This window comes from Mesoplodon bidens (genome assembly GCF_964165515.1).
Source record: "Mesoplodon bidens genome assembly, chromosome: 3".
NCBI classification, from domain to species: domain Eukaryota; kingdom Metazoa; phylum Chordata; class Mammalia; order Artiodactyla; family Ziphiidae; genus Mesoplodon; species Mesoplodon bidens.
The window spans coordinates 54181969-54207125 of NC_138178.1; the positions used below are offsets into that span (position 1 = coordinate 54181969).

Here is a 25157-nt window from a genome sequence, read left to right on the forward strand (position 1 = left end):
CTGTAACTCTTAGTGAAAGTATATCACTTCATGTTTTAAGTGGCATGGTCATTACACTAAGGGACTGGTGTAGATATGTGGTTCTGTCCATAGAAGGGTTTGGAGGTGGAGGGAATAAAATCTATATTAGAAAATTGAAAAATATAAATTAAAGATTGAGATGACTTGGTATCATTCATATCATTTACTGGGGCCAAGGCGATGGGTTAGTTTACATAAGGAGAAGTCACATATGACAAATCATTGACAGTTGTGTGTGGACAGAGTTGTTACTAGTGGACATTGTTTAGTTTTTTGGGTTTTTTTTTTGCGGTACGCTGGCCTCTCACTGTTGTGGCCTCTCACGTTGTGGAACACAGGCTCCGGATGCGCAGGCTCAGCGGGCATGGCTCACGGGCCCAGCCGCTCCGCGGCATGTGGGATCATCCCGGACTGGAGCATGAACCTGTGTCCCCTGCATTGGCAGGTGGACTCCCAACCACTGCGCCACCAGGGAAGCCCTCGTTTTTTTTTTTTTTTTTTTTAATATTTATTTATTTGGTTGTGTCGGGTCTTAGTTGCGGCATGTGGGATCTTTGTTGCGGCATGCGGGATCTTTAGTTGAGGCACGCGGGATCTTTTAGTTGCAGCCTGCGGGATCTAGTTCCCTGACAAGGGATCGAACCCAGGCCCCCTGCATTGGGAGCGCAGAGTCTTAACCACTGGACCAACAGGGAAGTCCTGACACTATTTAGTTTTTTTTTTTTTTTTTTTTTTTTTTTTGCGGTACGTGGGCCTCTCACTGTTGTGGCCTCTCCCGTTGTGGAGCACAGGCTCCGGATGCTCAGGCTCACCGGCCATGGCTCACGGGCCCAGCCGCTCCACGGCATGTGGGATCTTCCCAGACCGGGGCATGAACCCGTATCCCCTGCATTGGCAGGCGGACTCTCAACCACTGCGCCACCAGGGAAGCCCACTATTTAGTTTTAAAAGACTTTTTGTTAAAGTCAGGCCAAAGGCTATTTAAAAACTTTAGTCTTGGAATGGGAGAAAATGTTTTGTTGTGCATTAGCAAACTGACTTTCTGACAGTAAACACTTCTGTGTAGGTCCACAGTCCCTTCTCTGCCGTTCTAAAACCCCAAAGTTCTGAAAGCTGAAAGTTTTTTGTAAGGTAGGCACAAACCTGACTTCAGCTAATGAGGCTATTTATAACCTTTTTTGGTTGTTGTTCTATTTCAAGTAAATATTTATTCATTTTGTTGTAAGAATATTAATGAGTTTCTTGTCAGGGTGCTGTTCCAGTTTCTACTGAGAGTATTAAACTGTGTATGGTATACTAATTATCTCAGCTTTTTATAGGTGAAATAACTGAGGCTCAAATAAGTGCAGTGACTTGCCCAAGATTCTTACACATCTAGGGGGGAGTAAAGAGTAGACTTGAGCTTTTGCTACCTCCTCTTTTGTTTTGTTTTGTTTTGTTTTGTTTCCATTGTACTGTGCTGGTTTCTCATGACTTTACCTCCAGAAACCATCTTGATAAGTTCTTCTAGGTGGAAGGGTTTAAGCAGTGACACTCATTTTATTTGACATTTTAATAAATGTTTTACAGAAGTGACATATTCAGGTTTTCTCATGACATTAAGCTCTTTCAAGTACTTATGTTCCCAAATTGTTCAAGATTATACTTCCGAAATATCTTGGCTATGTGTGGGGAATGAAAACTAGAAGATGAGCTTCAGTGTGCATAGTATTACATTTAAAAGAGACAGAAAGTCCAGGGGACTTCCCTGGTGGTGCAGTGGTTAAGAATCCGCTTGCCAATGCAGGGGACACGGGTTCAAGCCCTGGTCTGGGAAGATCCCACATGCCATGGAGCAACAGAACCCATGCACCACAACTACTGAGCCTGCACTCTAGAGCCCACGAGCCACAACTACTGAGTCCGCACACCTAGAGCCGGTGCTCTGCAACAAGAGAAGCCACCGCAATGAGAAGTCCACGCACCGCAATGAAGAGTAACCCTCGCTCGCTGCAGCTGGAGAAAGCCTGCGCACAGCAACGAAGACCCAATGCAGCCCCAAAATAAATAAATAAATAAAAGAGGCAGAAAGTCCAAACCACTTTGTTAGCGTGAGTAACTTCTAGCTAACAATTATAGCCCCCAAAGGAGACTAGAAATCTTGGTAAGCTATTCCTCAAAAAATTAGCTCAGTGTGCTGCCAGAGAAATGCTAGGCGTCATTAGGAAGAGAACTAAAGAAAGATAAAAATAAACTTCCCTTTATACAAAACCAAGGTTTGTCTTTGTTTGTGATACTGTGCGTTCTTTTCATCCCTAAAAAATACGTATCAGAGCTGGTGACCAAATGAGATGACGGCTTTAGTGAAGACATGTAAAATGAAAAAAAAAAAATCTTCAGCTTTTAAAGACAGAGAGAGTATTGTCAAACCCTATCAGGCGATGAGAAGAACATATAGACTTGTTCACCAGTTCTTAGGATCCTGTATTGGATAGAGAGCACCTTTTCAAATTAGAAATGAATTTAACTTAATTATTGGGTTGCTCTTATCAATAGTAAATAAATAAAATTTGTTAACACTAGAGGTAGTAGAAATTTTAAAAAGGGTCTAGAAGGTTTTCTTGTGTTTTTTTAAAATTAAAACTTCTTATTTTAAGATAATTGTAGGAGTCTCATGCAGTTGTAAGCATAATACAAAGGAATCCCTTGTACCCTTTACCCAGTTTCCCCCAGTGGTAATGTCATGCAAGTATAGTACAATACCACAACCAGATATTGACATTGATACAATCCGCCCAGCTTGTTCACATTTCCCCAGTTTTACTTGTACCCATTTATGAGTGTATGTATTTAGTCCTATGCAATTTTATTACCACCAGTCAAGATACAGAACAGTTCCATCACCACCAAGGTACCTCACATTGCCCTTTTATAGCCACACCTGCCTCACTTCTGCTACCCCTCTTCCTATCTCATAAGATTTTTGATAAATTATTGGATTAATATATTTTATAATAACCTGTCAAGGGGATCCAGGAATATTTGGGAGAGTGTATCCTTAGTTTTTTATAAAATTATTTTATTTTTTAATTTATTTTTTCAGCATTCCAGTTTACTGTATTTATTTTAATGGAGTAATGACCCCTTTAAAAATCAGTGTCCATTGATGGACAGGAAACAACTGTTACAATGAAACTAAAATATTTGAATGTTACAAATGAAAAATAAAATTAAATATACAACCTCTGAATAGGAATTGCTTTATGCTCTCTTAGAACTTTGCATCTATTTCTTTTTAATTAATTATATGGAACTATAATAACCATATAAAATTATTTTAAAATGTTTTATTTATCAGATTAATACATGTACATTTTTGTTTTTGTCTTCCCATGAACTTTATATTAAAAGTCAAATAGTAGTATGGCTTTTAATGAAAATCAGTAATCCACTGTTTACCCCTTCCCATCACCAAGTCTCACTCCCACTAGGCACCTGCTTTAAAATTTTCAGTCTTTTTCTTGTATTTACTCCCATATTTCTAAGTAATAAATAATATACACCCCTATTGCCCTCCCCTTCTTATCAAGTCAAATGTTTGGTTTCATCAGTATCCATTATTTATTGTGTTAAGTAAATGTTTATTACTGAACCATTTAGTATACTACTATTATGTTTGTTTGGTTTTTTTTAATTTTAGTTTGGCTGCGTCGGGTCTTAGTTGCAGCACGTGGGATCTTTCATTGCAGCATGCAGGATCTTTTGTTGCGGCGTGCGGGCTTCTCTAGTTGTGGCGTGCGGAATTTCTCTTCTCTAGTTGTGGTGTGCGGGCTTCTCTCTAGTTGTGGCATGCGGGTTTTCTCTTCTCTAGTTGTGGCGTATGGGTTTTTTCTCTTCTCTAGTGTGGCGCGCAGGCTCCAGGACGCGTGGGCTGTGTAGTTTACGGCATGCAGGCTCTCTAGTTGAGGCGCGCAAGCTTAGTAGTTGTGGTGCATAGGCTTAGTTGCCCCATGGCATGTGGGATCTTAGTTCCCCAACCATCGATCAAACCCGCATCCCCTGCACTGGAAGGCGGATTCTTTACCATTGGACCACCAGGGAAGTCCCCTGTTATGTTTTCTTATTCAACTTATGTTTTTTTCCAGGATTTAATATCCTTAAGTACCTCACTGTTTTTGGTTTGTTATTAATTCTTTCAGACTCTCCAAAAGATCTATAAATTTCCTCACAATATAGTCAAACACATGGTAATCCTTAAATGTAGTTTCCTTCCTTCCTTCCTTCCCTCCCTCCCTCCCTCCCTTCTTTCCATCCCCCTAAATATCCTGTGGGGATTGATAGCATGATTCTCTTTTACCGTGATCACATAAAATGCTGTTTTAGGACCAGGACCATGATCCAGTAATACAGTCCTTTTATTCATAGATGTTTACTATTTTACCTTTTTTTTAATATAATGTGCATATGATAAAGTACATAAAGTACACCAATCTTAAGTGTACAACACGGTTTTTACATGTGTATATAGCTATATAACTACCATCCAGCTCAAGATAATAGCACACTTCCAGCACCCACAAGGTTCCCTCATGCTTCTTTCCACTCAGTAACCTCCTCCCAGACATGACCACTTTTCTGACTTCTGTCACCTTTGATTCATAGATGTTTAAAATGTGCTAACTGAACGTTTTAAGTCTGATAGAATGTATCATACATTTAAGTACGAGGCTTCCAAGGGATTGGTTATGTCCAGAACTCCTGATTTGTGGGCTAGCCCTATTTTGGATAGCAGCTATGCATGGATGAGACTGAAGGCTGAGAATACTCCAGAGCAGTTAGGCATTTTTTAAGAAACGTGGGGACTGGATTGTTTTCTTACTTTTCCCCTAGACTCTTGATAAATCTGTATCCTTTATCTGTATCTTAGAAGAAAGAGGAATCCACACTCTGTTCTAGTAAGTTTGAAGACTGTTAGGTAATTGAGACAGCTTATAACTAGTGACAAATCAAGCTCAAGTAAGAATGGAGATGAGAAATGGCAGCCTTGGCAGTGTTATGATTCTGCCCATTGAGGAAAGCAGTGTTCATTCACTCATTTATTGACCAGAATATTTATTGAGGGAGCACTGTGACCTAAACACTGTTATTAGGATACAATGGTGAGCAAAAGGGATGCAGCCCCTTGCCCTCAGGATGCGTGCAGTCCAGTGGAGGAAACAAATGTTAATCAAATCATCACACGCACTGGGAGGTAGGATATGAGCAGGGAATGTCTGAGGTAGATGCCAAAAGGCAGTAAGGTGGGAATGGGGTGCAGAGGACAGAGTGTGGCCATGAGATGAGGCTGGAGAAGTCAGTCTGGCTTAGATATCCTAAGGGATGTGTGTGTGAATTCCACCATTTTTTATGGTTAGTCTAACAGTGTAGATAGTATCTTTTTTTCTTTTGGCCGCCCCACGCAGCATGTGGGATCTTAGTTCCTCGACCAGGGATCAAACCTGTGCGCTCAGCAGTGGAAGCACAGAGCCTTAACCACTGGACTGCCAGGGAAGCCCCCAGATACTATCTTCTGATAGAGAAGTTTTCTTTCTGTGCTCTTTAGAGTTACTATAGGATAGTAGTTAAGTAAGAGACTTAAGAAGGGAGGTGAGGTCTAAAATATAAAAATGAAGGGATGGGCTTCCCTAGTGGGCAGTGGTTGAGAGTCTGCCTGCCGATACAGGGGACACGCGTTCACGCCCCGGTCCGGGAAGATCCCACATGCCGCGGAGCGGCTGGGCCCGTGAGCCATGGCCACTGAGCCTGTGCGTCCGGAGCCTGTGCTCCACAATGGGAGAGGCCACAACAGTGAGAGGCCCACGTACCGCAAAAAAAAAAATGAAGGGAATTCCTCATGTTTCCTGAAAAGTGCTTAGGTTTTTTTTGTTTTGTTTTGTTTTTAAATACTTATTTATGTATTTATTTTATTTGGTTGCACTGGGTCTTAGTTGCACCACGTGGGCTCCTTAGTTGTGGCTCCAGGGCTCCTTAGTTGTGGCACATAGGCTCCTTAGTTATGGCATGTGAACTCTTAGTTGCGGCATGCATGTGGGATCTAGTTCCCTGACAAGGGATCGAACCTGGGGCCCCGGCATTGGGAGCGCAGAGTCTTATCCACTGTGCCCCCAGAGAAGTCCCTGCTTAGGTTTTTTCCTTTCCCCCATTCCTATGAACTTGACCCACATTATTCCCTGTTTTAGAGGTGAGAAAAGCTCTGCCACAACAGTTCTGTGTGGAGGGCCAGTTTCTTAGATCTCCTGATTCCTAAGCTAACTCCACTGTTAACTTTTTTCTTGAGAATTTGACATCACCTCTTTCTCTTTAGTACAGAATGTCTACCTCTGGGGAAAGAACTAAATTATAAAGGGCTACATAGCCCTTCATTTGTTAGGGGAGGGGGATGGTAGAGCTTTATTGTTTACTTTAGATGATCTTTGCCTTCTGCTTATACATAGGCCTTGGTAAGGGTTTTCTCTGTGAACCAGTTCCACCAATGAATCCCTATAGGGTTGGGACTGAATTATTTACATATTTAGTATGCTGTTTAGCCTATTGTGAGATGTATGCTGGCACAGAGCAGTATTGACAAACACCAAGGCTCTAAACCTGAACCCTGTTGAATAGCTATGTCTAGTGGAAGTGTCATTTGCTTATGTGAAATGAAACAGGTCAAGCCTCATAATCTTACTCTGAGAATAGCAGCCTGTGAGGACCATAAAACTATTCATGAGGTGCAGGTTTTAAACACTGAGGGACTGGGAGATGCTACACTTTTGCTCTTCTGTCCTTAGGTGACACATGGTCAGATGAGCCCTGTTGAATTGGATCCATCTTCTCAAATTGGCACTCTTAGTCTGTCTTTATCTGATCCCCATTGGAGATATAAGCTGAGAGCTATGGTACTTGAGGAGATGACACAGTTCCTTTGTTGCAGTAATTAATGTAATAAATTAAGGAAGAGACCCAAAGGAAAGTTGATTGTTTCTTATTAGAGCCCCAGTTGGAAATTCAGTTGATTAGTAAGCTCTAATGTGGCAGCTGGAGAGGGAGATGCCTGTTCTTCCAGCGGGGTAAGCTCAGAGTCACCACGGATGGTTTACATGTTGTACTAGCCTCACCTGAGGTTGGCTGAGTATGTGATTTCAGGGTAGCATCTGGAATTCAGGGCAGATGGTATAGTTTGGTTTTCTCTCAACTTTGTTTTTTCCCACTGCTTTATTGACAGTTCCCTGGGGCATCAAACCCTGTGAACCTCACACAATTTAGTTTTGAAATCCTGTCGTGGGGGGGAGTCAACAACCTACTGGACTGGAACAGTTGGCAAAAGAGATAGTCCAGATGTTAAAACCATGAGCTTTGAGATTGGTACCTTGGCCCTGAGGGATTTTTGAAGCAAGGTGGAGTCTTTTTTTTTTTTTTTTTTTTTCTTTTTTTTCTTTTTGCGGTATGCGGGCCTCTCACTGTTGTGGCCTCTCCCGTTGCGGAGCACAGGCTCCGGACGCGCAGGCTCAGCGGCCATGGCTCACGGGCCCAGCCGCTCCGCAGCATATGGGATCCTCCCAGACCGGGGCACGAACCCGTATCCCCTGCATCCGCAGGCGGACTCTCAACCACTGCGCCACCAGGGAGGCCCAAGGTGGAGTCTTTTTGTCAGTCACTATAGTGTAGGATTTTATGAGCCACATCTGAAGGTAGGAGTATCCTAAATGGAAAACCAGAGTAAGTGAAAACCACTGAGTAATTGAAAGAAGAAAGGATTGCCATTTTCTTTTGTAGAGCTCAAATGGATATCAGTGCTACCTGTAACTTAATTTGTAAAAATTTTTTTAATATTTATTTTTCCTTTATTTTTAAAATACCTTAGATCGTTATACAGTGTATAACCATGAAGCAGGCCTCTTTAAGTTGAGACCCTAGAACATTATGAGAATATTTGGGTCATTTTATACTTTTGAGTTGTCATATTTTTCAGATTTGGATCCTCATAATATGCTTAGAACCATGATGGATTCTCCCTCCATTTTATAATAAGAAAATTAATATTTAATGAAGCAACTTGGCTAACATCCTGGCTAGGGTCATTGGAAATCTGAGTCCAGAAATCACACCTCTTGATTCTCAGCTCAGTTATCTGTGTTCTAAACCATGCTGCCTTCCTAGAATTGAGTGTAGCATATTTTTCTTTGTCCATATAGCTTTCGGTGAGAACTAGCTAGCCAGACGGATCACCCGCACACCCAAATGTGTGTGACCTCTGTGGTCGCAAGCAGAGTATACTCACTCAAACACAACTGTCGCTTGCTCAGACCAAAACCTGTAAGAAGATTGATCCAAAAACTGTAACAAGAGGGGAGGACAGATAAATTTACACCGGGAGAGCATTGGACAGTTTGCTGCTTAGACCAGATTAGCTATAAGTAATTGGCAGTTAAAGAGATCCTTTCTCTTTGATGCCCTCTAGGATGGATACAGAGCTCTATCTGGGCAGAAGGAGAAGTATTCTTTTTCATATTGTGTTTGGACATAAGTAGGGTCAGTTGTTGCTTATGTCCTCTGGACAGGGGCAGAGACCTCACGTGAAGACTCTTTTTCTCATTCTTAGTCTGGAAGAGAGGCCTTGCTCATTACTGAGGTAGGGAAGTGGTGTAATCTATGGCATATGCCCTAATAAAAAGCAATTAATGACCTGAAATGTGTGATTACAAACCAGCCTGTGGGCTGGGAGTCTTGAGAGATGGAGCTGGGTTCCAGAGAGGAAACTGGAATTTGAACTTTCATTGTTATAGATACAGGGTATGAGGAGTGATTGTCACGGCCTATCTTGGTCCCTTAGCTGTATCCACGCAGAGAAGAGTTCTTAGGGATCAGGTGCAGAACAAAGCACAAATGGCACTGGCAAGTAATTCCAGAGTTCGGTGAATCATGGTCCTAAATAGCGAAGTGTAGTACAATTAGACAGAAGGAGAAGAGAGAAGAAAATATATCCAGAAGCTCCTGCAAGTTGAAAGTACTTTGTGGTCTCTGTAAGGTATTGGTTCTCCTGATTCTGCACTTTCTCTGCCATGGAAGCAAGAGGTCAGTGCTTTTCATTTCCAGCTACCATGTTAGTTACCCTACCTCCTGGGGTTAAACACCTCTGCCGTGACCTGTCAGAGAGTTTGATTATTAGCTGTATAAAGCCAGGGATGTGGTAGGAGCAGATGGAGAGTGGTCTGGCTGCTGTAGCCAGGCTGATTTAAGAATCCTTGGCAATTTTTCAGTATATCTTTGGAAAGGTACCACCAAAGTTACTATGAAACCTGCTGGGTTTGGTAAACTGAATTTCTGAGAAGTCACCTGGTTGAAAAGTGGTACTTACTTAACTCACTCAGAAATTAGAGGACAGTGGCTCTCTATAGAACATCAGGACCACTAAATATCAGTCCTCAGGATATGTTTTCTTTGTTTGCATCCTGATCATTCAGAAATTCTGGGTAGTTTTCTAGTAGGGAAAGCACTTTTTAAAAAAATAATAAATTGATTTATTTTTATTTTTGGCTGCATTGGGTCTTTGTTGCTGCACGCGGGCCTTCTCCAGTTGCGGCGAGCAGGGGCTACTCTTCGTTGCGGTGTGCAGGCTTCTCATTGCGGTGGCTTCTCCTGTGGTGGAGCATGGGCTCTAGGTGCGCGGCCTCAGTAGTTGCGGCTCACGAGCTGTAGAGTGCAGGCTCAGTAATTGTGGCACATGGGCTTAGTTGCTCCACGGCATGTGGGATCTTCCCGGACCAGGGCTTGAACGTTGGCAGGTGGATTCTTAACCACTGCACCACCAGGGAAGCCCAGGGAATGCACTTTTTGATAGGTACATTAACAGAATTTCAGATTTGAAAAAGGCCCTGGGTATGTCCAGACTACTCCCTATCACACATAGAAGAATTCTGTAATTTGCTTGACAGGTGATTATGGTTTTTCTGGCCACTACTTTCAGTGATAAAGATATGGCTTCATTAAGCATTGTGGGTCATTGTTGGAAATTCCAGGGTATTACATTTTTTCCTGAGTTAAACATCTTTCTTTTTGTAACTTCTACTTGTCCATTTTATACCCTCAGCATCACAGAATAAGTTTCTCTCTTCCACATTGCAACCATCATATATTTGAAGCTAGCCAGCCTATCTCGCTTCAGCTAACTCCTTTCCAGATTAAAGAATACCAGTTTCTAAGACCTTTCCTCTTATGAAATGGCTTTTTGGTGTTTTACTATACTCTAGGATATCCCTCCACTTAATGAATATCTCACTTAAGATGTGGAACTTGAAAATGAGCACAGACCATCAGATGTTCTTTTCATCTCCAGCTCCCTTTTAAGAAGAAGCACAATTTAAAAAACATGTTAACAGCAATATTTCTTGCTTACTAGAAAAAACAAAACAATTTGCCATGACATATGGAATTGGGACAAAAGGAATTTGAGGAAGTGTCTTTCCTTACTGATGTTAAGGCTGAACGTTCCAGGTTCAGCATTATTACAAGCATTGATTTTGCCTCATATCTTTTCCAGGAATATCTGTATTGAGTTTACTCTTAAGATTACAAAAATCATTTGGTATTTCTGTTTACAAGAATTATTCAACTTTATGCTACACTGAACTGATTTTAATGCTTCAGATAGTTTTCAACAAGGTGGATATATATATATGTTCTTATATAACTGAAAATCTGTTGTTTTTACATGTGACAAACAACTTGACTCAGTGAAAGACTCTTGAAAAATAACCTTTTCTCTTCAAAATTCTTTGTAGATTTTTCATTCTCTTTTAACATTTAATATTGCAGAGCAGTCTGAGGTTGGCCTAAGTTTTGTCCTTTGTAATTCAAAAATTTTGTTAGAATGTCTGCAAGTTTGGCTTTTTTTTTAAATTGATTTTGCTGAAAAGGTAGTGAACTTTTTCAAGATTTTTTTCAGCTCAAGGTGTTATTCATATATTATGCCTTGATAGGTTGCTTTTCTCCCATTTGTTCTAGTCTCTTCAGTTTTGCTTTGAGTATTATTAAATACTTTCTCTGTCTTTCAATTTCCCTCACTGGTTTTTTTTTTTTTTTTGCTCTCCTTTTCCCTTGCCTTCTGGAACAGTCTCAAGTTTTCTTGTAATTTACAGATTCATTTTCCACAGTTTTAGTTCTTTGCTTTTTTGATTTCTGTATGAATTTTAATTGCATTTTTCATTTCCTTGCATTTTCCTTTTTTAAAAAATAAAATCAGATTCTTTTGTCTAGTTCATATCTTTCCATTTCAGCCTAGTATCTTCTTAATGCTATGTCTTCTTTACTGTCTTATTTTGTCTATCCTGCTCCATGCGACAGGTCAGCCAGTGCAGAACTGTCAGAAGCCCTCAGTGAGCACAAACACTTTTATGTACTTTATATTCTTCCCTTTATATACCTTTCCAGAGTCTCTCTTCCATTAGCATCCTATTTTCTAGAGGAAGGGTTTTTGTTTATTTGTTTTTTGGAGGAAGTTCTTTTGAAAGTTTTATTGAATAAACAAACATGGGATTGCTCTAATGGTTACATTACATACTGATGATAGTGCAGCTCAAGAGGAAAGTGGGTAAGTGTTAGATGGATGTGGGTTATGCTCTAAGCCTCACCACAATTGCAGAGATTTCAGAGGTGACAAATTATGATGTTGGGAAGAACTATGCTTTAATAACCTTTGTAGTGCAGATTCATTTGGCATTCCCATTTCTAGAAATGCCTTTGCCCCTCATAATAGAATTATTTTCAGTATCATGTTCCACTGCCTTATACACTCTCATTTGCTACTGTATTCCCAGCACCTAGTTTAGTGCCTGGTACTTAGTAGGCAATTAATACACGTTTTTTTGAGTGAATTAGTGTATAGTATAGAGAATTCCAAACATTTTACTAAAAATTTCTTCAGAATTCTAGATCATTATCAGAGGTATCATTTCTTTAATTTTTTCAGAGATTATGTTGCCTTTACCTTGTGGGTGGCATTTTTTCATAGTTCTTTTTTTTTAATTTATATATTTATGGCTGCATTGGGTCTTTGTTGCTGCATGCGGGTTTTCTCTAGTTGTGGTGAGTGGGGGCTACTCCTCATTGCAGTGTGCGGGCTTCTCTTGTTGCCAAGCACGGGCACTAGGTGCGCAGTCTTCAGTAGTTGTGGCACGCGGGCTCAGTAGTTGTGGCTCGCAGGTTATAGAGCACAGGCTCAGTAGTTGTGGCGTATGGGCTTAGTTGCTCTGCGGCATGTGGGATCTTCCTGGACCAGGGCTCGAACCCACGTCCCCTGCATTGGCAGGTGGATTCTTAACCACTGTGCCACCAGGGATGCCCCATAGTTCTTATGTCATGTTTTCTCCCACACACAGTTTTTGCTTATCGTTTTATGAAGTAAGATCTATGTGGACTCAGTGTCAGCAATGGTTGGTTGTTGTGGGCACTAAGCTCTCTACTTGGGTAAAGGATGTATTTTCTTCTCAGATCTATGGCTAAATGGCAGATTAATGTGCACTCCTTTCTCTCTTACATCCCAGTTGCTATCAAGCATTCACTTGGTATAGCTCTGCTCTCCTAGGTGACATCTTCTCTGGAACTGCACCCTGGTTCTTTGACACTGCCTTGAGAGAGCAGGTGGAAAAGTACAATGTGTCTTATCTCTGTTAAGAGATATCTATGGCATTTACCTGTTAGATATTTACTTTGGAGGATTCATTGTGCCACCTCTGTTTTACCCTTTCTGCTCTGTCATCTTATGAGAGTTATTTTCTATATAGAAAGATGGTAAACAGGGGAGTGAGCAAGAACAGAAATCTTTGGTTTCGTCATAAGGTAATAGCTGGATGGTGTATGTTGGCTGCCAGGTTTTCTAGATGGTACACTCCCCAAGGAGAGGTATAAATTGCCTTTTTTACCACCCCCCCACGCCACCCCCTTTTATTAGTTCCATGTGGTGAGGCCCCGGTATTTATCAATATAGTGCCATCAGTCTTATACTATTAGAATGTAGAGAATTCTCCCACATTCTAACATGAGGTTTTTTAGTACTGTTGAGTTATTGATAGGGTAATATTTTTTCTGTGTGTGTGTGTGTGTCTTCCGGGGTATTTTAGTGGGCAGTGAGAAAGACTACATTGACTTCTGCTATTTAGACATAATTTGAAACCTGGAGTTTAATAAGGCTGGCTTAACTGAAGCTGATTGGTTAAGTCCTCTCTGAGGATTGTCTCCTCTAATTGCAGGATTTGCCCCTATCCTGATGTTGTATTTTTCCCCAGTTCTGTTTGCTTTTCTCTTTTACTTACCCACAATTAGACACCCCCCCCCAGCAGTAGAATGACAAGGAATCTATATTATTTTTAGTAGGGATAGGCCCTGTTAGTAGAGGGATTTAGCCTTTGCTAGACTATGTTGTGAATCTCTGATAGTTCAAGAAGAAACAAGGTGAAAAGAGGTATGAGTAAAGTTGTGCTAGAGGATGTGCTAGGGCCTGTATTGATTGAGGGAGGATTGTCACCTGGCAGTGGTAGTAGAAATAAGTCTCTTGGGAATGGGAAACTAACTCTAGAGGATTCCTAGTTAAGACTTACCGCTGAATTTCCGGGCAATTGCAAATATTGTACTCTCCCCTGGGGAGATGGAGTGGGAATTAGCTTTCCCCTCGGTCCAATGTGACTTGGTTAGCAATACAACGGAACCTGTTTGTCTTGTCTATTGTGATGTGATACCCACCTAGGAAGGGTCTGTTTTTTGTGGGAGTTTATTTCAGCCTCTTTGCCTGTATTGTTTCCTTTAACAGCTCTTTAAATTTTCTTTTTCCAGCAATGATGTTGTCCACTGGGCATATACTGACCAATGTGGCAGGTCTGAGAACATAGCTGAAGCTGAAAATAGGAAAGCTGGGGGCAAGGAAGAGCCTTGAATCTTGAGGTGGGACGTTGACTCTAAGATGTCCTTGAGCAGTGGAGCCTCCGGAGGGAAAGGAGTGGATGCAAACCCGGTTGAGACATACGACAGTGGGGATGAATGGGACATTGGAGTAGGGAATCTCATCATTGACCTGGACGCCGATCTGGAAAAGGACCAGCAGAAACTGGAAATGTCAGGCTCAAAGGAGGTGGGGATACCAGCTCCCAATGCTGTGGCTACACTACCAGACAACATCAAGTTTGTGACCCCAGTGCCAGGTCCTCAAGGGAAGGAAGGCAAATCAAAATCTAAAAGGAATAAGAGTGGCAAAGACATTTACAAACCCACTTCAGGGACGTCCCTGTTCACTCAAAATGAGGGGGCAGCTAGCAAGAAAGAGGTGCAGGGACGCTCAGGAGATGGTGCCAATGCAGGAAGCCTGGTTGCTGCTATTGCTCCCAAGGGCTCAGAGAAGGCGGCTAAGGCATCCCGCAGTGTAGCCGGCTCCAAAAAGGAGAAGGAGAGCAGCTCATCTAAGAGCAAGAAGGAGAGAAGCGAAGGAGTGGGAACTTGTTCAGAAAAGGATCCTGGGGTCCTCCAGCCAGTTCCCTTGGGAGGACGTGGTGGTCAGTATGATGGAACCACAGGGGTGGATCCAGGAGCTGTGGAGCCACTTGGGAGTATAGCTATTGAGCCTGGGGCAGCGCTCAACCCTTTGGGAGCTAAACCGGAGCCAGAGGAAGGGGAGAATGAGTGTCGCCCGCTAAAGAAAGTCAAGTCTGAAAAGGTAAGAGGTGGCCAGATCTGGCTGCCCATTGCCAGTCAGAACTGCCCTGGACTAACTGCCAAATGCTATGTGCACTCTGTGGCAGCCTCATTTGTTCGTGGGTAATGACCAGTTACAAGGTCAGAGCAGCTGGTAATGATAACGTGGTTTTGTTCCAAATTAGGGGATTCCCTACAGATTCATTAACAGCAGGCCTGGACATTTTGGAGAAGAGTATCTGTTGTTGGGGGTAGCTGCTTGGTAGAATGAGTTTTCCGTAAGTCAAGAACCTCCAGCCTTGTCCTTGTCCCACCTCAGATACTTGTTACTAGAGGCTGGCATCAGCCTTTATATGGTTCCCAGCTTGATTGACATTTCATCCTTAGAGTCACTGATAAACTTAACAAGTTGATAAACTTAATAGGCTTTCAACTGAGTGCTGTTTTTAATGGGATAAATGGTGCTGCTGGATCTCTGGAAGAGAAAAGGGTTAAGTAAGTTTCATTACATGATATCTACCAAGTGTTCTATTGGTGACTGCCAAAGAGCAAAAGGTCACAGTTTGGGGCAGGTAAACAGAGGAGCAGGAGGTACTGAGGTACTTAATCAGGTCTTATGGATTGGTGTAGTGGCTATGAAAGTTTGGCCTTGAAAGAGATTCTTTGGCCACTAAAGTATAGTTCTTGGCTGGGTATCTCCCTCAACTGTTAGGAATCAAGGTCTCCTGGTGGTTTAATAGCTGCCAAACGGTGTAATGATACCTTGCCTTCTGCTTGACTTGGAAGGACAGGTGCCTGCAGCCCCACAAGGGGTTCTCCTCCTTTGGGAAGATGATCTTAGTTCATGTCTCAGTAAATGGAGTTTGCAGGGCTAGACCAGAGTGGGTGTGAATCTAGGGTCAGCTCAGGCTGCCTTAAACTTCTGCAGCTTACAGTTTCCTGCAAAGTGGCTGGCCTGGTAATGTGCTGTTCACTGGCTCTTGATTTTCCGCTCTGTGTTCTGCTCACCCTGTGCTTTCAGCTGATCCCAGCAGATGCAGTATAAATTGATTTCTCTGTAATTGCATCAGCTGCAGCAGGGGATACCTCTTTCCATATGTAAGTGTTAATAGAGGCAGGATGTGTATGTTTGGGTGGTGGTGTCCTCTCAGTGCTAGGTTGCGCTTTCTTTGCTGTAGGTGTTTTGGTCCTTGCCTCTGGCACATCTGTAACTCTTAGCAACATCTGGGCTTCCCTGGTAACAGGGCTGTGAATTTTCTTCCACTAATAACACAATGGTTTATTCCCTTTTACCAGTGGCAGCTGCCAGAGAGTCTGCCTATGTTTAGGTGGCAGATGCTACAGTCCACCTCAGCAGAGTCAAGTTCCAGCTGGTTACTGGCATGGTTGCATCCTGTGCTGGCTGTGATTTACCATTTTCTCTGGGGTGCAGATGGATAATACTGTTTTAAAGAGGCCTAGGAGTACCAGGAGTTCTTGCTTCTGTTCCAGGCCCATTAGACTGTTCCCTACATCTGGCTCCAGTCAACTCTTGCCGTATATCCGTGTTCATAATCTTTGTTTTTCCTGTGCTGAAAAGTGGCCACTTCTGAGGGTGGCCTTCAGTTTCCTTTCTGTTTAGAACTCTTGACTCATGTTGCAATCTTCTAAGCCCAGTAGTGGTCTGTGGATGCAGGGATTAATGATGCTTATCTTCATATTGGATTTAAGTCTAAATGTCCTTGAGAGTCTCCAACAGAGAAGCAGTGGAACCCTTTTTCTTCTTACAGGTTCAGGGAGTGGTTGGGTGGCTGCCCTCCAGATTATAATTGGGCTGAAGGACGCAATATTTTCAGCTAAGAATACACCTTGGTGCCAGGGAGGTTTGCTTCTTAATAATATAGCTGTGTTATATGCCTTGTCACCCAAAAAGACTGAGAATGGGGCAGTGGAATGAGAGAGAAAAGGGAAAGAGACTGTGCTTCTGTTTTTGGAGGAAAGGTAAAATTGCTGAGAAGTACTCTTAGAAGAGGAAATTTGCTGTGCAGTTTGATGTCACTCTAAGCAAGAACCTGCTTTCTTAGTTCTTTTCCCTGTTCCCTCAACCCTCTTGAACAGTCTGGTTCTGTGGGGTGCCATTCTAAAGCATTTGGCCATTGAAATAAATAATTATGTAAATAAATATTTGGAAGTTGCTAGGAGATGAAAACACTGTGCAGAGACAGTGTTTCTGGAATGGGAGGAGGGAAAGATGCAAAAGGGAACGCAGGCTAGGAATCTTGGAGTGGAGCAGCTTTTGAGAAACAAGGATCCCAAGGTGTTGGGCATAAGAGGTGTTTGAGTCGGTGTTTGATGATTAATACTATAACTCATAAGCTAAGTCTTTAAAAACTTCCTTAAGATTTTTCTCTCTGAGATATGGGCTTGCCTATGGCTTAACTGGTTTGGAATGTTTCTTCCACGTGGGGGACAACCAACAGAACCAAAACAACAAAACAGATGTTTTGATATAATCTAGGAATTACATACTCTGAGCTGGAAGCTGTCATGAAGAGGGAAAACTCATAAAATTTGGAAAGTGTCTTAGCTGGAATCTCCTTACGCATACCCACTCCTGTAACCCCTTGGAAACAAGAGAGAAGACAAGTGGAGTTTGTGGTGTAGGACAGAATTGTCACATGTCTACAACTAGCTAATGAGGGAGATTTGAATATTCTAATTCTCTACCTCAGGACCTCCTCTCTCATCAAGGTAGGTATCTCAGTCTATGGCTGAGTGAATTTCAGTCAGCCAAGAATGTGGATTTCCCTTCATGGGATCCCATTTTTGCTCCACCACACCTCTCTCAGGCAGGGCTCACTGTGCTGTTTCCCAGAGTTCTAGGAGAGACCTAGAGAGTCTTAGCAACTACTGCTGCCCTGAATTGTCATTGAACACTCCTGTCTCATACTTCCTGCCAGCTGAAGAGATGGGGGAGGGAACGTTGAGGAATAAACAAGACAGAGCCTTCCAGCTCCTGTCTGTTCCTTGTCTTTGGTTTGATTGATAGGTTGTTGAGTTAGGGATGGAAGGGGAGGTAGGATGAGGGAGGGTGCCTCTGAATGTCCCCAGCTTAGTGCTCACGTTACCACTCTGACAAGCAAGAAGAAAGAATTTACAAACCACAGAAGGCAGTGATCTATCTTTGTTGACTCTGAGTTGGGGCTTAAACCAGGAGTTTAAGGTGAGACTCCTTTTTTTTCCCAGATCGTATAAAGTAAAGTTCTAGTGGCTAAAGGATCTAGAAGTTTGCAGCCAGAAGCTCTCCTTGCCTCTTCAGCTGCTGCTTTTGATCTTGGAAGGTAGAAACACTGCACTGTGCTTTCCCCATGTTTGTGTCTCAGCTTCTGCTGCTCTCAGAATGCTGCATACACATATTTACCACTTCCCCCATTAGTTTAGGAGACAAAACTAAAGTGTGCTCTTTGCTCTTTCCCTTTCCGATCATGTTTGCTATCATATCCTGTGTTCTAAGAGCATCTTCCTTTGCCCTTGATTTTGTTTTCTTGCCCTAGTTTATGCCTTCCATCTCATTTCTCTCGTGTTGCAATCCCTCATTGCTCAACCAAGGTCAGGTCTCTTTTATTTCTTCTGATCCAGGGCTTTCTCTCTTAACACCTTCCTCCTTCACAAGCTGTTCTTTCTCAGCTAGTGATGAAATAGCAGTTAGCCTTGCTTCCTGAAGCCAAATGCCCTCAAGCATTTTCCTTCTTGGAAAAAATTTAAAGAAGTTGATATTTATGTGGGACAGAGATGCATTCTCTAACTACAACGAAGTCTGAGCTTAATTTATTTTTTCTTCAGCAGCTCTGTTTTCCATCCGGGTGTTGTAATTCAAGGAGGGCCCTGAGAAAGATTATCTTGTCCAATCTCCTCACTTTATAGGAGAGGGAACTGAGACCAGGGAGGTCATGTGACTTACCTAGACTCTCACAGGTAGTCAGTGGCAAAGCCAGGTTTTTGTTTACCAAGTTCTTCTAACATATTGTTACTCTGGGATTCTTAACAAATCCTTCATTGTTATGAAGGATTCTGTTTTCCCACTTAAAGACTACCTCAGAAACATTGGATGTAAATGCCTAGGTGTTCTTAAGACTGCTTTCATTTGTTTTCTATACCGATTTTTTTTTTTTTTTTTTTTTTTTTTTGCGGTACGCGGGCCTCTCACTGTTGTGGCCTCTCCCGCTGCGGAGCACAGGCTCCAGACGCGCAGGCCCAGCGGCCATGGCCCACGGGCCCAGCCGCTCCGCGGCATATGGGATCCTCCCAGACCGGGGCACGAACCCGTATCCCCTGCATCGGCAGGCGGACTCTCAACCACTGCGCCACCAGGGAGGCCCTATACCGATTTTAATATTGTAGGCACTCAGTAAACAAAGGATCTTTGAGTTTCACTTTCTCTGGTAAGGTGATGATGTTTACAAAGAACAACCATTTATAGCTGGCGCTGAACCTCCCGTTATACATACAGACGGAAAGTTACTTTTTTGCGGTACGCGGGCCCCTCACTGTTGTGGCCTCTCCCGCTGTGGAGCACAGGCTCCTGACGTGCAGCCTCAGCGGCCATGGCTTACGGGCCCAGCCACTCCGTGGCATGTGGGATCTTCCCGGACCGGGGCACGAACCCACGTCCCCTGCATCGGCAGGCAGACTCTCAACCACTGCACCACCAGGGAAGCCCAGAAAGTTACTTTTTAAACTGCTACTTTGAGTTTGACTTCTTGAGAGTGTGTGTTTGTGTGTGTTCTGGAGTACTGCATTTAGTCAAATTTTCATTGTAATCATTGAGGCACTGCCAGTTCCCTCTTTATTTGGCAATTGCAGATATGAAAAAAAAAAAAACAAAAACCCTGCTCTTGTGCTTCTTGGATATATCACTAATAGGCAGACCGTAAATGTATTGTGGATATTAACTGTTTTGTAAAGAGATGATACTGTTAGATACCATTGTCATCTTTCATTCATTCTGTATATTAACTGAGTGCATTTTACATTCCAGGTATTGTGCTTAGTACTGGGTGTACATTGGTGAACAGAACAGAGATGGTTGCTGCTCTTTGCTTACAGTTTACCATCTAGAGCAGAGTTCCTGAAATTGTGGTCCATAAAACCATGTGCATCATAACATCTGAATGTCAGAAATGCAGAGTCTCAAACCTTACCCCAGATCTGCTAAATAAGTTTTAGGGATAGGGGCCCAGAAATCTGTACTTCCAGAAGACTCTCCAGATAATTGCTATATACTTTAATGTTTGTGAATTTTCTTTAACCATCATTAAAGGTGGACACTTCATAAGTTGGGCATTGGGAGCCACTTCCAACCTAAAACACCAGTCTTGTAAACTTAAACTGCACATGAGCTCTTATGCATAACTTAGTGATTAAGAGTATAAACTCTGGAGCCAAACTACTGGGGTTTGTATCCCAGCTTTGACAATTATTAACTGAGTGATATTGGACAAATTACTTAACTGAGCTACCTCAGTTTTCTCATCTGCAAAATGAGGAAACAATAGTTCCTTAATAGGATTTTTGTGAAATTCAATTAGTTAATTCATATAAAACACTTAAAATGGTGTTTGGCACATACAGAGCATTTAGTAAATATTAGAAAAGAAGAATAACATGATTTGAGTTGAAATATGTCTCAGTTAGCTGTAGGCAATAACGGGCTGAAATATAACAACATACCACCTATACCGGAAACCCAGTATGAATAGATAAGCATGTTGGCTAAGACTTGCAGCACTGTTCTCAGGAGAAGTTCCAAACCTGGATTGGGAAGCTTGCATGGTGGTGATGTGTTCTAAAGGCCCTGATATTTATAGTGGGGTTTGATGAGGTAGAAACCAGAAATTGGCTTCAAAGGATATTGAAGTGGCCTGTTGAATTTCAGATTTCATATGAATTGAGTTTCCTTTTGGGCCATATCCCTGGTATGGGGTTGAGTATGTTGGATAGATGTTACTGTGGGTTTGTCAGCAGGTGCAATCTCATGTATGCTGGGAGAGCACTAAATGTTTCTGTTTCTGCACAAGAGTGCATGGAAAATCTAAGTCCTAGTCCTTAATCTTCCTCCCCCAGCGTGAACTTGTGTTTTTGCCATTTGGGTCTAAGAGCTTTTACCAACAGAGCTCATCCAGGGAGGCAGCAGGGCTTGGGCTTTCAGGCTGGAGATGGCAGCAACGTGCACAGCTGAGGTCCTGCCACTGCTGGCTGGCTGGGCCCTCCTCTCTGTGGTTTTCACTCTTCAGGCCATGCTTGAGTAACCCGCCTCCAGAGCTGCTGACAGGGCTGTGTTCAGAGGCCTTGGAAATTACACTGTTCATTTCCTTATCAGCCCCTGACCTGCAGTGCAGAGCCTTCTGGTGCAGGAACAAGGCAGAAAAAAATCCAGACGGCTCCCAGCCGGCATGTGTCAAGGGCTACAAAGAAGGAAATTGGACTTGCTCACTTAAAAACGTTGGGGTTAGGCTTTGATTTTTGGTTCCTGCCAAGAGTTATTTGTGTGTGTGCGAATGTTCTATTAGTGTATATGTATAGAAATGAGTCTGTGCATGGCAAAGCTGTAGAGGAGGAGCATCTGAAAGTAGAGAGCAGAGAGGAGATTGCTTTTCTCTTCAGTTAATTTCCCAGTTGTGCCATTGGGATGGGCCTGGAAGGATTACCATCAGGAAAGTGCTAGGCCATATTAATATTTTAAAATATATTTCTCTAGGTACAGTTTAGTCACGGTTGAGAGCACCCACCCAAGTAAGAAGCTTCCCAGGCTGGCTGAGGAGACATTTTTAACAAATCCTATTCTCTGAAGTTGTTCATCCTAGGTGACATTGACATAGTCAATATTTAAGCTACCTAAGAAAGTATAGAGTTTGGGTCAGTCTTCAGTAAGAGATTCGAATAGCTCTTTTGAGATGGAGATTAGTATGACAAAGGAAAGATAGGGATTCATAGCATTTTGTGATTTTTTACTTATGGAGCAAAATTCTCTTGTTTTCAGAGCCTATCCTTGTGTTTTTAGTGTTATGAAACAAGCTACTTCTTTCTTCCTTTGGGCGTTTCTCTTGCCTTAGGAGACCCAAAGGAAACACTTTTCAGACTGAAGAAGTAATATGTGCCTGGTAAGGTTCTTGAGCAGAGTTTACAATCATTCTGACCTTAATTTTCCTTTTTCTGGATTTCCACTGCTTTAATGTCATTTGTGGCACTGGAGCCCTTGTGAAGTGGGGAAAAAAGAAGTCTTTTAGCTTTCAGAACCCGGAGATGTTTTTAAATCCTAAGTGTCTCTCTTGTTGGGAGTGCTCCATAGAGAAGTGTTTTTACATGAGGAAGATGAGAGCTAAGGTGAGAGGGAATTACTTCCTTTTACCGTCTTATAAAGCTGTGATCCCTATACCAGCAACATCAGCATAGCATCTGGGAACTTGTTAGAAATTCAAGTATCAGGCCCCATCCCAGGCCCCCAAGTCAGAAACTCGAGGCTTAAGGCCCAGCAATTTATGTTTTACCATTAGCTCTCCCATTGATCATGATACACACTAAAGTTTGAGATCCACTGTTGTAGAGCACATTGTCCTCTTAATAGTGAAGATCAAATTCACCAAAAACTTGAAGGGGTAAAAAGTAACTCTGGACAGTAGGTATGATTTTTTTTTTTAAATTCCTGAGTGATGTTCAGATATATCTTTTCTCTTTATGGACAAACTGACAGGAACCTAAAATTGGAAGCAATCCTAAGGGTTTGGGACTTTGAAAGCAAAAGGGATATTTAACTTTTTGTGTGTGTGTGTGGTATGCAGGCCTCTCACTGTTGTGCCCTCTCCGGTTGCGGAGCACAGGCTCCGGACTCACAGGCTCAGCGGCCATGGCTCACGGGCCCAGCTGCTCCGCGGCATGTGGGATCTCCCCGGACCAGGGCACGAACCCGTGTCCCCTGCATTGGCAGGCTGACTCTCAACCACTGCGCCACCAGGGAAGCCCGAGATGTTTAATTTATAACTTTTCTAAGCCTCACTTTTCTCATCTCTAATGTGGAAGTGAATAGTAGTACTGATCTCATAGGGTTATTTTGAGGAGTAGATGAGATAAAGAAGGTTAAGCACTCAGAACCATGTCTAGCATGTAGTAAGTACTCAGTAAATGTTAGCTGTTGCTGATATTACAATGTTGTTAGCTATGACGTGCAAGGTCATTGTGAAATTAAGGAGAAAGGATATCCCTAGAGACTTTGAAGAGGTAAGCCCCTAGAGGTTTTGGAACATAATGAGTTTATAATAGCTAACATTCTGAATCCTACTGATTTCCAGGAAGAGACTGATTCAGAGCATTTGGAACCATTAAGGTTTAGGATTTTATTGTTTGGTTAGTTTGGAAGGGTGTGTTGGACTCCTTTTGGTAGAGCTGATCACACGTTGAAGAACCATGGCTCTTGCTTAGCTATTTCCCATTAAAGTCAGTTTCTTTGGTATATACTCCAGCCTTCTGAATTATTTTTCTTTCTTTTTTTTTTCTTTTTGCGGTACGTGGGCCTCTCACTGTTGTGGCCTCTCCCTTTGCGGAGCACAGGCTCCGGACACGCAGGCTCAGCGGCCATGGCTCATGGGCCCAGTCGCTCTGCCGCATGTGGGATCTTCCCGGACTGGGGCACGAACCCTTGTCCCCTGCATCGGCAGGCGGACTCTCAACCACTGCGCCACCAGGGAAGCCCCTGAATTATTTTTCTAAGCATTGAAATGGCTATGACATGATTGTTTTAGTTCGGAAAGTTTTTTTTTCCTTCTGTTAATCTTTGAAGAGTGCAGACTTTAGCCTTTTGAAAGGATTAGAACTACAGGTAGTCTAAACGGTCAAGAGAAGAATAAGGATTGAGATGCTTCTTTTTGTGAATTTGTCACTAGCTGCAGGAAATAAAAAGGCAGTTCTTAGATTTTTAGGAGGTGGTCAGTTTTCAACTTGAAATATTGTCCACTGGGAGAGTACAATTCGACTGTGTGCCTGTGAAAAATACACTAATTGAGTATTTTCAAATTTGAGACCACTGGGTTCCGGCCTTAGTGGCAAATACTAGCTTGGTTTAAATGAGCCAAACCTTTCCATTAAATCCTTTCTTGGCTTTTTTTTTTTTTTTTTTGGATTGAGGTATAATTGACATAACATTATATTAGTTTCAGGTGCACAACGTAATGATATAATATTTGTATATGTTGCAAAATGATCACTTCAGTAAGTCCAGTTAACATCCTCATTGTTACAAAAAAAATTTTCTTGTGATGAGAATTTTCAAGATTTACTTTCCTAGCTACTTTCAAATATGCCATACAGTATTATTAAGTATAGTCACTATGCTTTATGTGATATCCCCAAGACTTATTCATTTTGTAACTGGAAATGTACCTTTTGACCTCCTTCACCCATTTCGCCCACCCCCCACCCCCTACCTCAGGCAGCCACCAATCTGTTCTCTATGTCCATGTCCTCAGGGTTTTGTTTACTTGTTTTTAGATTCCACAGATAAGTGGAATCATATGGTATTTATCTTTTTCTGTCTGAATTATTTCACTTAGCATAATGCCCATTCATGCAGTCACAAGTGGCAAGGTTTCATTCTTTTTATGGTCAAATAATATTGCATTGTGTATATGTGTGTATATATATACACATGCACACCCCACGTTTTCTTTACCCATTTATCCACTGATGGACATTGAGGTTCTTTCCATGTCTTGGCTATTGTAAATAATGCTGCAGTGAACATGGGGGTGCATATGTGGTTTTTTTTTTAATATGTCTTTTCAAATCAGTATTTTTGTTTTCTTCAGATAAATATCCAGAAATGGAATTGCTAGATCATATGGTAGTTCTATTTTTAATTTTTTGAGGAACCTCCAAACTGTTTTCTATAGTGGCTGCACAATTTACATTCCCACCAACAGTGCCCAAGGGCTCCCTTTTCTCCATAACCTTGCCAACACGTTATTTCTTGTCTTTTTAATGGCCGTTTTAACAGGTGTGAGGTGCTATCTCTTTGTGGTTTTGATTGGCATTTCTCTGATGACTAGTGATGTTGAGCATCTTTTTGTGTACCTGTTGGCCATTTGTATGTATTCTCTTGGCCTCTGTTTTTGTTTAGTAATGGGTTCTCTTTACTGTAAAAAGTTTTTTGTAAACTGGTACTCCAGCCCACTCAGCTCAGAGTTGACATTTCCTATTTGATATGTTTCTTTAGAAGTTAAATACTTAACTCTGCACTTACTGGTACAGAGAGTATTGTAGAAAGGAGATGTACATATTCATCATATACCTACCAAAGTAGCATGAGGTTAGAGAAATTCTGGATGAAGGGTCTCTTGGTGCTGAGGCTTCTCAAGTGGAGGCACATGTCAGAATCCCTTCTGGGGCTTCTACAAAGTAAAAGTGCCCTA

General features: G+C 42.2%; 1 protein-coding gene across 4 annotated transcripts in view; it reads left to right on the top strand.

The window, feature by feature from the left end:
• Positions 1 to 25157, top strand: part of ZNF609 (zinc finger protein 609) — a 236315-nt gene that overhangs the window by 13736 nt on the left and 197422 nt on the right. For 3 of the 4 annotated variants that reach the window (XM_081228502.1, XM_081228501.1, XM_081228503.1), the window contains one exon: positions 13867 to 14740. The exons of the other annotated variant lie outside the window; for it this stretch is intronic. In XM_081228502.1, coding sequence (XP_081084628.1) covers positions 13994 to 14740 — 747 coding nt within the window. In that variant the 5' untranslated portion in view covers positions 13867 to 13993. The remainder of the gene's footprint in view (positions 1 to 13866; positions 14741 to 25157) is intronic. 4 annotated transcript variants of the gene reach the window in all.